We start from the raw sequence: 13,397 nt of genomic DNA, 5'->3' as shown, positions 1-13,397 counted from the left end.
GACCTGCTTCTTGTCTTTCTTCCCTGTTCTATCATGCTGACAGTTCCGGGATTCCTATACCCTTTTCACTAATTAATTTCCACAACTTTTACAGTTATTCATGATTTGAGAATAATTCAATGCTCGTGTTGACCTGCTTCTTGTCTTTCTTCCCTGTTCTATCATGCTGACAGTTCCGGGATTCCTATACCTTTTCACTAATTAATTTCCACGACTTTTACAGTTATTCATGATTTGAGAATAATTCAAGCATTTCTAGAAACCATTTTCTAGAGATCACACAAACTGCAATTCCTACCCAATGCAATAGTCTAGAACTACAATTTGAAATATAATTTAAATGTTAAAATTAGATACTTTTACTCCGCAAGGATGCATTAAATTGATCAAAAGTGTCAATAAAGAGATTAATAGTGTCTTTACAAAAGATATAAAAGATTTATTTTTCAAACAAATGCAGTTCATTGATCAAAGAATCCTAAAAAATGTATGATGGCTTTCACAAAAGTATTAAGCAACACAACTGTTTTCAGCATTGATAATAATATAAAAATGTGTCTTGAGCAGCAAATCAGCATCTTAGACTGATTTCTGAAGGATCATGTGACACTGAAGACTGTAGTAATGATGCTGAAAATTCAACTTTACCATTACAGGAATAAATTACATTTTAAAATACATTATAGTAAACAGTTATTTTAAATTGTAAAATTATCTCACAATATTTTCTGTTTTGACTATTTTTAATCAAATAAATGCAGCCTTGATGAACATAAGAGACTTCTTTGTAAAACTAAACAAATCATACTTTGAAACTCTTACCAGTTTTTTTTTTTTTTGATTGTATAAAGCTCTCCCAAGTTGTTGAGCTGCCAGCTCATACAATAGGAAGAGTCAGGAAAAAAACAGGCAATACAAATGTTGAGATCATTGTTGTAGCTGTATTAGATCTCTGCAATGAACACTGTGACAAGTTACAGATAGTTTAATGGAATCTGTGGCGAGTCTTATAAGTGAAAGATTACAAGATGCCCTCTTGGTTTCAGAGAACTCCCAACAAAACAGTATGAAAATGTGTACTTGCCGCATAAAGTACATTATTTACACAAAAAATACATTTGAGTGGGCAAAACTGAAATAAATTATAAAACATCGAAATGTTGCTCTTAATAACATTCAAACAGTGAAACTGAGCTCAAACCAGGTTTACTGCAGCCGCTTTCACAGACGAGCACCCTCAATACATAGAGGCGCAGAGCACATTTTCAAAAAGCAACTCAAGATTCGGCCGAAACCCTTTACACAAGAGCCGTCCAAAACACACGATACTTAAAACCACCACAGAATAGTGCCTGTTAAAAAGCTAAAACAAAACGAAACCTCACAAATCTCCATCTAGCATCCATTTCCTGAATGATCAGCCTCAGCTCATCCGTCTGCAATGATGGCGATGGCAATGAGTTCTTCTCAGAGCATCATACAATCGTAACACTGAAAGGTTCAAACCTGTTCTTTTTACAGCATTTAACGACTTGCACGATAATATGATAATTGTGTGACCGATGTTAAGAAATTATTGCTTTAAGCAATGTTAAAATATATACATTTTTTCAAATACATGTAAGTGGTTTATTTAAAAAAAAATAATAATAATAATTCGGAAACTGCTACTTTACGATTGTACAGCTTAATTTGTTTGTCTATACTGAACTGAACCATTTCATAAATTTCTCTATGTACTGTAGTTAGATTAAAGATATATTCATAGCTTGAGTTCGCCTGCAACTTTGGAAGCAATGTTCTTAAAAGCGATGGAGTTGCCAGATATCCTCTTAAAACGGACACCATTAAGTGAGAGCCGGGGCAGTTTGCAAACCTCCATCTCCCATTGGACGAGGCTGTCGGTGCGGCTGTCCCCGTGGGCACAGAGGAGCAGAAAGCATTCGCGCTGCTGGTGACTGCAGCTGTTGGCGTCCAGAACTTTGCGGATCTCATTTATGATGTCGGCTGGCTCCATGGTGCTGGTGGTGTTCATACTCCAGGTGAAACGGAGAGAGCGGGGTTTCCCGTCTTTTCCATCTTTCCCTTCATCTTTCTGCTGATCCCCAGATACATGGCGACTGCGGGACGGAGTGGGATGGGAATGGAAAGAGAGGGAGGTAAGGTTAAGGCAAAGGATGAAGAAGAATGTTTCTTGTATTGAGATTACTAACACACTGAGACTTGATCACAATGGTAGTGAAGAATCAGTGCAGCAAGTGCATTCATGGGTTATCATCACACATGGGAATTAATGCCAATCAAATGCACAGCAGACTAGGGCATGCACACAAGCAGCTCATTTTTAATGCCATGTAACATAAAATAGGGCTCGGTGATATAGTGTAAAAAAAAGAATAAAATTAGCATGTTATTATTTTCAATATACACAAAGTTTAGGTTTGATAATATATATATATATATTTTAATTTAAGTCGCTTATGCTCCCTAAGTCTGCAATTATTTGATTAAAACTACAGTAAAAACTGTAAAATTGTGAAATACTATTGCAATTTAAAATAACTTATTTAATAGATTATTAAATATTAATATATTTTAAAACATAATTTATTCCTGTGATATCAAAGCTGAATTTTCAGCATTACTCCAGTCTTCAGTGTCACATGATCCTGCAGAAATAATTTTAATGTGCTGATTTGATGCTCGAAAAACATTTCTTATTATCTGTGCTGCAAACAGTTATATAATATTAATATATTTGTGGAAACTAACACTTTTTCTTTCTTTTTTTTTTTTACAGGATTTTTTGATTAAACGAGTTCAAAAGAACAGTATTTATTTGCATTAGAAATCTTTTGTAACAAATGTTTTTGTCACATTATAAATTGAATGCATCCTTGCAAAAAAAGATTATTAAATATTAATATATTTTAAAACATAATTTATTCCTGTGATATCAAAGCTGAATTTTCAGCATTACTCCAGTCTTCAGTGTCACATGATCCTGCAGAAATAATTTTAATGTGCTGATTTGATGCTCGAAAAACATTTCTTATTATCAGTGCTGCAAACAGTTATATAATATTAATATATTTGTGGAAACTAACACTTTTTCTTTCTTTTTTTTTTTTACAGGATTTTTTGATTAAACGAGTTCAAAAGAACAGTATTTATTTGCATTAGAAATCTTTTGTAACAAATGTTTTTGTCACATTATAAATTGAATGCATCCTTGCAAAAAAATAAAAATAAAATTATATACAAAATAGCTTAACATTTCCAAATCAGTAGAACCAACACTTAAAAACAACAGCAAGCATGTTTTAATGCAAAATGTTTTACAGAATTAAGATTTTTAGATTTTATTTTATTTTATTTTTTGTGTGAAAATAGAGTTAAACTGTTTATCACCTAAATGAATTTTGCTTATATACAATTTAATATTAAATATAGTAATAAACTAAAATATTTTAATATACTTTTTTTTTTAGTCACATTGCCACATTTGATACTCGCAGTGTTACATAATTTTTAAATAACCAGCTAAATCAATATGTACTTTAAGAAAAAAAATCAATATTTAACCACCCAGCCCTAATGTAAAAAGAGAAGAAAAAAAAGCACATCACTCAAACATTCAACATGAATAAAGCAGACTTATGGCCCTCGTGCTGTACACACTACACTAACATACACTCTGATCTCTCCTACAGTGGGAGACGGAACATATACGTCCACAACACACGAAAATAATCAACCAGGAGAGGAAGGTAAAAGCCTATTCTGAGTGCTGGATGCTGATATCAGACGTAAATACAGATATAGAGGACGTGTCTATACATACAGTATATACTGTGCTCTTCGCATGCGAGAGGGTGCGTGTCGTAGTGCGTTTATGGATACGCCATCATTTCGGACTAAAATCGACAGACAAAACAGATGTTCGCGTTCTCTCTCTCTCTCACACACACACACACACAATTAATCGCGATTAATCCCACCTAACATTAAAGTTTTTAAATATACTTTTATATTGCAATAATTTCACATTCAATATTCAAATTAATGTGCAAACAACATAAATACAGTATATGTTTTAATATTTGTTTAATGGCATCTTTTCTATGACTGAAGGCCAGAATCAATCATACCAATACTGATTTCTCTATAAAATTGCCCCCTAATATTTGACATTTAACCATTAACTATAGCCATTCAACATTACAGTATAATTCAGAGCTATCAATTTTAACATCTATTAGACTTTAAAAAATAACTTCTAATTTAAGTGAACTTAAAACAATCTTCACATAAACCCATTATAATAAATGTCATATTTACCTGTGCCCTTCAGCAGAAATATACAGAAATTGAAGTTATCAAACACTAAATTCTAAATTAAATATAGATGAATCCTTAAAGCTATAAAAGTTATTTTTTCCTCTTTTTTTTTGTCTTTGTCCTTTGATTAACAGACATCACAGCAGCTGGTTATTAGGTAGTTTTGGCTGCTATTTCTTTAAGAGCTGCCGCTGCTGAACGTGACGCGGATCTGACACGCATCATATTTTCTCTCAACTCTTTTTACCTTTTCTGACCCACTTCAGGTCTTAAAGTCTGAATAATGAACGGACGAGTTGAATCGAGTGTTAGATGAGTGAGACAGTGCTGGGCTGCTCCAGGACAGTTTTGAAAACCATTTCAGAGACATGTTCTTAAATGTGACTCATATAAAATATATTACATGCATGCACAGTTTTAAGGCAGCTTTAATAGCCTTTTTGGTAACTTCATGACTTAACTGACCACGACACTGCATGCACGTAGTTTATTTCGCGCTTTGATATGAAAGGTTACAGGCTACAGCGCGCCGGCGCCTTTGTGCTTGTAATTGAAGAGCACACGCTGTGAGCACAGTACCGTTTCCGCACTCGTTTGACTCGTGCCTGGCGTTGAAGTGAAGTGGAGCACGCGTCTGAAACGTCTCCCGTCGTTCTGCGACTGAATCAACGCACTTCTTGTCAAGAGAAAAAGTGACAGAAGCAGCAGTTGTGAGCGTGGTGGCCAACCCTAGCACCGCCCCTGCGTTAAATATTTTTAACGCGTTAAACTGAAAAAATTCATCGCCTGCGTTAACGTGCTAATTTTGACACCACTAATATTACACACACACATACACACACACACACACACAGTATACACACATTTAATCATTTTAAAAATAATATAAAAAGTGTATTTTATTTAATATATAATTTATATAATTACATATATAAAATGTATAGAATTTAATTTATATATTAATCAATATAAATATTTAATAATAATATATGTTATATATACACATACACGTTAAATATTTTAAAAATGTGTATACACACTTAATTTTTTTTTTATCTAAATTTTTATTTAAAAAGTGTAATATATATGTCCTGCTATTTCCATGGTGGTGGGAACCCCGTAGTGTGGTGGAAAGGGAAGAGGCTGGAGGAGAGGGGGATGATAAAGAAAGAAGAGTGACCCTGAGGGAGGAAGGCAGACAGAGAAAGAGATAAAAGGAAGGGAGGGAGGGAGGGAGGAAGAGAAGGAAACACAGGGGAAGAGAGGAATAGATTGAGACAGTTTCAACATTAATAGAGCAGTTCGTACTGTTAGAGAAAGTGTGTGATCCGTTCACAAATCTGATGAGAAGGTGACTCCTGAAGGTCGTTCAACATGGAGTCTGCTGCAGCTTACAGTGCGCTTTACTTCAAACCCTGCCTATGAGCCACAACAGACTCCTCCCACCAAAAACCCTTCTTTAGGACGTGCCCATACGCTCTAATAGACTCATGATAGCTGCAACACAGGCCTCCAGAGTGCATAAACTATATTATACATTATATCACAGTACAGTTCAAACATTTAGGATTTTTAAGGATGCATTAAATTGATAAAAAGTGACAGTAAAGACTTTGTACAATTTTACAAAAGATTTCCATTTCAAATAAACACTGTTCTTTTGAACCGCTTATTTAAAGAATCCTATATAGCAGTGATACTGTTTTCAGGATTGATGATAATAATAATAATAATAATAATAATAATCAAATCAGAATGATTTCTGAAGGATCATGTGACATTGAAGTCTGGAGTAATGATGCTGAAAATTCAGCTTTGCATCACAGGAATAAATTACATTTTAAAAATTATTCAACATTTTGTTGAATAAATTTTGGCATTTGACAGTATTACTGTTTTTACTGTATTTTCGATCCTTAATTATTCCAAACGTTTGAACATTAGTGTGTATATAAATCTGGTGAAGAACACTACCCATAAATCTGAAGAGAGATCCACCAATCAGAGTAAATCAAAACATAAACTGAGCTCAGTAGCAAACACTCACACCTATGATGCATTGAGTGACTGACTTGAGTCTCCCTATCGTCTCAAACTAAGAAAATATTACATAGTCATTTTAGATTTGATAAAATCAGTAGTTAATTCTTTCATAAAATAAATTAAGTACACAGTCTTTATCTTTGGTCATCATTGGAGTCTATAACCAGCACTGCTTTCTAGAAGCAAAAGACCTTCTTATGGATATGCCCATGTTGTAGGCGACTGTGTTTGCAGGGGCACAGGTCTATTGTTCAGTATGGTTCCTTTAAAGAGGACTTTAACGTCAACCCAGTTTGCACTGTCCCTGGCCCTAAAAATGTACTCCGATTTCATTTAGGTCTACATTTGCGACTGGGTCTCAGTCCACACTATCCACTCTCTTTTCAAAAACTGGACCACAAGAATAATAATTTCCTTTTTTTTTTTTTTACCACCAGATGGCACTGTGGATCCATTATGTCTAAACCACTTATCGCTAACAGGAGAGATCTTTATCATTTCAATATAATTTCTATTTATAATAATTTCGTATTAATAATTTTCAATCATTCAAATCTGTATTCATTGTAAATCTGTTTATCAGAGCTCTCTTTACTCTTAACACAATGAAAACACTTACAGCACCATTCTAAATATTGGGGCTCAGTAAGATTTTTTTTTGTTTTTAAATGTTATTTAGCGTCTCCTATGCTCACCAAGGCTGCATTTATTTGATCAAAAATACAGTAAAACAGCAATATTTGCTATTCAAGACATATTTCAAATTATTGAAATGTTAAAAACAGTTGTATTTTTATGTCTTTGCGGAAACCATTATATATATTTTTTATTTTATTTTATTTGATGTATGGAAATTCAAAGGAACAGCAATTGAAACAAGTATTTTGCAACATCATACATGTCTTTACAGTCAATTTTGATCAATTTAAAGGTGCAGTGTGTAAATGTTAGCGGCATCTAGTGGTGAGGTTGCGAATTGCAACCAACGGCTCAGTCCCCCGCTCACCCCTTCCTTTAGAGAAGCTACGGTGGCCGACACAGGTAAAGATGTTGTCGGTAAAGACAGCAGAGAGCAATGAGATTTCTTTACAAAGGTAAATTAAGGAATTATATTTACTTAATCATTCAATAAATCAATGTTATTGCGAATGTTAATGTACTTGTTCATCATTGTGTCAGTGTTTTATTGGCAAGAACAACAAAGTGACGAAACGCGCTCTGTAAAGCAGTTTGTCCGTTTAGGGCTACTGTAGAAACATGGTGGAGACTTCCATGTAAGGGGACCCGCGGTGCATGTAGATAGAAATTGCTCAATCCAAGATAATAAAAACATAACGGTTAATTAAGTAAGGTCTTTATACACATCTGAAAACATAGTTATGTATATTATATTGCATTTCTGTCAATAGATCGTTGTAAATATTACACATTGCACCTTTAAGGTCTCCTATCTGAATAAAATGTATTAATTTCTTCAAATAATAATAATAATAACCTTGGAATCAAACAGAGCTACTGCAGATGAATGCCAAACTGATCTCTCTACACCGTGTACAGCTGTGAATGTACCGAAGCCCTTGTGGAATCAGCAGAATGATTTAAATGAAGTGTTTTTGAAATGTCAAATTAAGTCATACACATTGTTTTGCACAATCAGCTTGTGTCATGCAAACATTTAGATTAGTAGCAATCAGTTAAAGAGCGGCAGATTGATTTGATCTGGTCACACTAGGATGCAGCCAGTGTTTTAAAGCATGCTGTAATCAACCACTGAGAGAGCATTAAACTCCAAATCACTGCAATAAAATCCCTATGGGTTAGTGCGTCAGCCCCCGGCCTCCTCTCATTACGTTAAAGACAGATTTACACCCCATGAACTCGATGTCCTACCTTTTGGAAAACCTGAATGACATATTTCTACAACACAAGAATGAAAAAAAGGATAGACATTACAAAGACGGACAAAATAAACCATTCTAATGAACCCTTAAGAAAAAAAATACAAACAAAAGAAAGGTCAGGAAAAGAAAGTTAAGAGTCAGGCCTCAATCGTATGCCACTGGCACTGTAAAAAAACGCTGTGTTTATGCATGTGAATGTGTGTTTACCTGCGCGTGAGTTTGGAGGTCAGCTTGGTGAGCAGGTTGTTGGCATTACCGCGGCTGCGCGGCTGCGTTGGCGAGGCGGGTGGGCCGTTGTAGGTGGCCGTGCGACGATCTCTCAGCTGTCCATGGAAGGTGCTGCGGCTCGCGGAGCCTCGTGGGAAACGCGTTTTATCAGGTGTGGCAGCAGTGCTGATGCTGTGAGTGGAGGCACCCGGGTCCCGAGAGCCAGGAGACAACGTCTCACTACAGACAGAGACAAAATCAGGCTTGGTTTCACTAACGATGTGTTCCTGTAACTCAGTTGGTACAGCAAGACGCTAGGAACAACTTCAACACAGAAAAATAAAATACACCCTGAGCATAATGTAAGTGGCTGTTATGAAGCAAACTGCATTAATGCATGGTAAAAATTAGTGTACAAAGTTGCCTAATGCAAATATTAAGCACATCAATCAAGACACAGGAAGGGCAACCTGTACCTGTTCTCCTTCCCATTAGGAATGACAGAAAGGTGGTCTGCGTTGTTTCTCTCAGTGCACACGTACGTGTTTCTCCTTGATATGCCTCCTGATCCAGAGTTATTCTGTGTGATAAAAAGAAAACGCAAGCTCTATCATCAAGGGAACTCCCATTCAAAAGCTTGGGGTCGGTGAGATTTACTTTTATGTTTTTGAAGAAGTCTCTTATGCTCACCAAGGCTGCATTTATTTGTACGTAATATTAGAAGTAATATTGTGAAATATTATTACAACCGTTTTCCATTTCATTATATTGTAAAATGTAATTTATCTATGTGATGCAGGGCTCGACAGTGCGACCATTTGAAAACTACTGCGTGCGACTATGAAATTTTTTTTAGGAGCACCAGCGCGACTTACCCGATCTTCATACTTGTGATTGTGCTCAGGGGAGCTTCAAAGCTTAGAGGAGTCAAATATCACCTCGTAATGGAAAGGCTACTTTTTGATAACATTTTGGATAATTGATTAGAAGGTGCTCCTAAAATTTTGAACGTACTCCTAAATGTTTTAAGTTAGGAGCACAAGGAACACGCTCCTAAACAGAAAAGTAAGCGTCGAGCCCTGTGATGCAAAGCTGATTTTTTTACAGCAACATTAGTCCAGTCTTCAGTGTCACATGAGGTTTCAGAAATAACTCCGAAATGGTGATTTCTGCTCAAGAAACATTTCTTCTTATTATTATCAATGTTGAAAGCAGTAGTACTGCTTTACATTTCTGTGGAAATCGTAAAACTTTTTCTTTCAGCATTCTTTGATGAAAATAATATTCAAAAGAAATAGTAAAGACATTTATAATATTACAAAAGATTTCTATCACTTTTGATCAATTTAATGCAGCCTTGCAGAATAAAAGTATTAAATTCTTTCAGAAAATAAAAATCTCCTGGACCCCAATACATATACATATATATATATACGTCATTATGAACAAATGAAAGTGACGTGACATGTGGCCAAGTATGGTGACCCATACTCGGAATTGGTGTTCTGCATTTAACCCATCCAAAGTGCACACACACAGCAGTGAACACACACCCGGAGCAGTGGGCAGCCATTTATGCTGCGGCGCCCAGGGAGCAGTTGGGGGTTCGGTGCCTTGCTCAAGGGCACCTCAGTCGTGGTATTGAAGGAGTAAATAAGTGGTAAATAAGTCTGGAGCTGTGATAAACACCTTGTGCACAGCTATGGCATATGACACAGCGCTGCCCACATGGCTGTTGCTCCCATAACGGCTCATTTTTATCGCGATTAACTTACCTGTGCAATAAGCTGTTTAAAACGTGCATTCTCCTGTTCAATTTCGAGCATTCAGTAATATAATCTCACGTCTTGTGGAGCACTTTCAGAGTATGCATTTATTTGTCATTTCAACTGTTTGGAAACGGAGCGTAAATGTGGAAGTCCTTCAAAGATTTCTTATCCTGTTGCGCCCTCTATAGGACCAGCGACTAGTCGACGTCAAGCTTAAAGCGTCATGGCAGAGCATTGAAGTCGACTAGTCGGTGCAACCCCTAATATATATACATATACATGTACATATACATATACAGTATATATACATATACATAGTATATGAGTATACATATATACTCATAACAATATAACATAATCTCAATATAAGGTTTTTTATAAATATTATTCATGCAATTATAATGTTTTTAAGTCCATTTCATTGAGCTACATTAAACAGTCTGTTTAAATAAATCTAATGCCACTTCAGATGCAGCTTCTGTTATTAGTTTATTAATTTATTTTATATGTGGGCCTTATTGAAATTATTGCATTTTATATAATTTATTTCTTCATACTTTGGTTTCACAGATTTTATACATATATATATATATATATATATATATATATATAAATATATACACACACATGCATACATACACACAACATCAGTATTTAACAGCGAGGGTGAACTCACATTAGGTGTGATGGAGTTTCCTCTCTTGCGGTCAGGTATTTCTGTTTTGTTTGGGTTGTTGGCGTTACCCAGGAGTGGGCTGGTGGGGCTGTGAGTAGGCGGCTTACGTGCTGTGACTCCACCTTCCTGTTTGCTGTCACCGTCAGCTGTGACAGGAACCGTCTTCTTGGAGTTACTCAACGCCGAGTTAGCGACCACACCAACTGTGAAAGAGACATTCGGGAGATTTTCTCAGCAAATATTCCGGTATGTGATTAATTTAATTAGTTAAGAGGCATATCATGAAAATAGTAGACTTAAGTAGATTTAAGTACAAATTTTATTCAATTGATAGGTCTGTGCAAATATGCAACTTTTGGATCCAAAAAGCTAATATTGGTCTGTTTGTAAAGAGAAAGTCACCTTGTTCACTGTGGCGTCTAGATTTTCTGGATTCACTGGAGGAGACGCTTCTCTGGACCTTCAGGTGCGATGGTGACTGGCCGTTCATCTCACTGGTGGGTCTGGTCTTTGCCACGGAGAGATTAGTATTGGAGCTGGATTCACTGACCTCCTACAAACACACAAAAACAGCAAGTCACATATGTAATATAAACCATAATATCAGTTGTAAGTAGCCACTCTTCATTAGCAGCTCACCTCATTGGTCTTCCTTCCCAGCAGCAGGTATATGGCTGTGATCTCGTCATAGTTCATTTTGGACAAAGACTCCTGGATCTTCTCTCTAGAAAAGCCCATTCCCACTATCACATCTGGAGAATGACACACACAAAGAATTCAGATCAATTTTAGAGACTCTTTTCGGTTTAGATCTTTACACAGTAAGTTTTTGTTACTATTACTATTATTATTGGTCACACTTAGGTTTAGGGTTTAAGAAAGCACACAAGTAATCCCACACTATTTGTATTGAGAACATGAATGATATCTACAATGAGGGCTGCTGTCTACCAAATCAGACACTAATTGAAGACTATTGCATCTAAGTCTTTTAGAGATTAAGGATAATTAAATATTCAACATGTTAGCATAATCGTATCACACATCACCCCCTCAGTTGCTATGCAGACACTATAAACCAGTAGGTCAATACCAAGAGATAAATCCAGTTTATTTGTAAGAATGTAACTGAGTCATCCGCTCCTCCTACACATGCTAACAATACACAGATCCATCCTGTAGCCACCCATTCACTGTTCCTTAAAAGACCATGCGCTGTACCTTCTGTTTTTAACTCAAATACATTTATTAGGTAACACTTTACAAAAAGGTTCTGTACATTAACATTAGTTCATGGAATGGCTAACATGCACAGGATTTTATAGCATTTACTAATACTGGATAACAGTAATTTTACATACACTACCATTCAAACATTAAGGTCTGTATGATTTTTTTGTTTTTATAAAAAAAAAAAAAACTTTTATTGGTCACTTTATTTTTATTTTAAGGTCCAATTCTCACTATTAACAAACTATTAACTACAACTTTTGCCTCAAACTACTATGATGCTTAATATTAAGAGTTAGTAAGATAGTTTTTAAGTTTAGGTATTGGGTAGGATTAGGGATGTAGAATAAGGTCATGAAGAATATGTGCTTTTTAAGCACTAATAAACAGCCAATATGTTAATAATATGCATGCTAATAAGCAACTAGTTAATAGTGAGAATTGGTCCCTAAAATAAAGTGTTACCCTTTTATTCAGCAAGGATGCTTTAAATGAATCAAAAGCGACAGTAAAGACATTTTACTGACTTCTAAAAATTTTTTTTTTTAACATTCATAATAATGATAATAATATTAATAAGCAATGTTTATTAAAGGGTTAGTACAGTCTTTATGCTTCATATAGAGAGCTGTAATACAGATCGCACTTTCTCTTTCCCTTTGCTCTGTTTTTTTTAAACACCGAACTTCAAACTCATTTATGCCACATTGTTCATTCTTGAAGCAAACTTATGTTCGTTTGGTGATTAAATAAAGTTTTAGTCCGATGCTTGAATTGAAAGTGACGCGTCTGGTGTGTGACTTCTTCGAGAACGCATCGCTGCACTTTTGTCCAGTGTGTGACTTGCGTTTTTTTTTTTTATTTTGATTAGATAATCATGCAGTGTTCTAAAATAGAAGCAAATAAAGTGTGAGAGTACACATACAATATCAATCACCCAAAAATGAAAATTAGCCCATAAATTACTCACCCTCAAGGCATCCTAGGTGTATGACTTTCTTCTTTCAGACGAATCCAGTTGGAGTTATAGGCTATTAAAAATGGACTTTGATCTTTCAAGCGGTTTAATGGCAGTCAGCGGGTGTTGCAGTGCATCAGTCCAAAAGAAGTGAAATAAAGCGCATCCATCCATAATAAAAAGCGCCTCACACTGCTCTGGGGGTGAACAAAGGCCTCCTGTAGCAAATCGATGCATTTTTGTAAGAAAAATAACCATATTTAAAACGTAAT

General features: G+C 35.5%; 1 protein-coding gene across 5 annotated transcripts in view; it reads right to left on the bottom strand.

The window, feature by feature from the left end:
• Positions 1 to 910: 910 nt before the first annotated feature.
• LOC107721219 (MAP/microtubule affinity-regulating kinase 3-like) overlaps positions 911 to 13,397 on the bottom strand; it is a 31,801-nt gene continuing 19,314 nt past the window's right edge. For 3 of the 5 annotated variants that reach the window (XM_016529120.1, XM_016529119.1, XM_016529117.1), the window contains 7 exons: positions 11,577 to 11,689; positions 11,340 to 11,490; positions 10,938 to 11,140; positions 8,969 to 9,072; positions 8,493 to 8,732; positions 8,275 to 8,301; positions 911 to 2,120 (listed from right to left, as the gene is read on the bottom strand). In XM_016529120.1, the coding sequence (XP_016384606.1) occupies positions 1,763 to 2,120; positions 8,275 to 8,301; positions 8,493 to 8,732; positions 8,969 to 9,072; positions 10,938 to 11,140; positions 11,340 to 11,490; positions 11,577 to 11,689 (1,196 nt within the window). In that variant the 3' untranslated portion in view covers positions 911 to 1,762. The remainder of the gene's footprint in view (positions 2,121 to 8,274; positions 8,302 to 8,492; positions 8,733 to 8,968; positions 9,073 to 10,937; positions 11,141 to 11,339; positions 11,491 to 11,576; positions 11,690 to 13,397) is intronic. The other 2 variants (XM_016529118.1, XM_016529121.1) reach the window with 2 other exon arrangements.

The sequence above is a fragment of the Sinocyclocheilus rhinocerous genome, unplaced genomic scaffold (genome assembly GCF_001515625.1).
Source record: "Sinocyclocheilus rhinocerous isolate Xijiao unplaced genomic scaffold, SAMN03320098_v1.1 scaffold214, whole genome shotgun sequence".
NCBI classification, from domain to species: domain Eukaryota; kingdom Metazoa; phylum Chordata; class Actinopteri; order Cypriniformes; family Cyprinidae; genus Sinocyclocheilus; species Sinocyclocheilus rhinocerous.
This window is presented reverse-complemented; position numbering and strand designations above follow the sequence as displayed.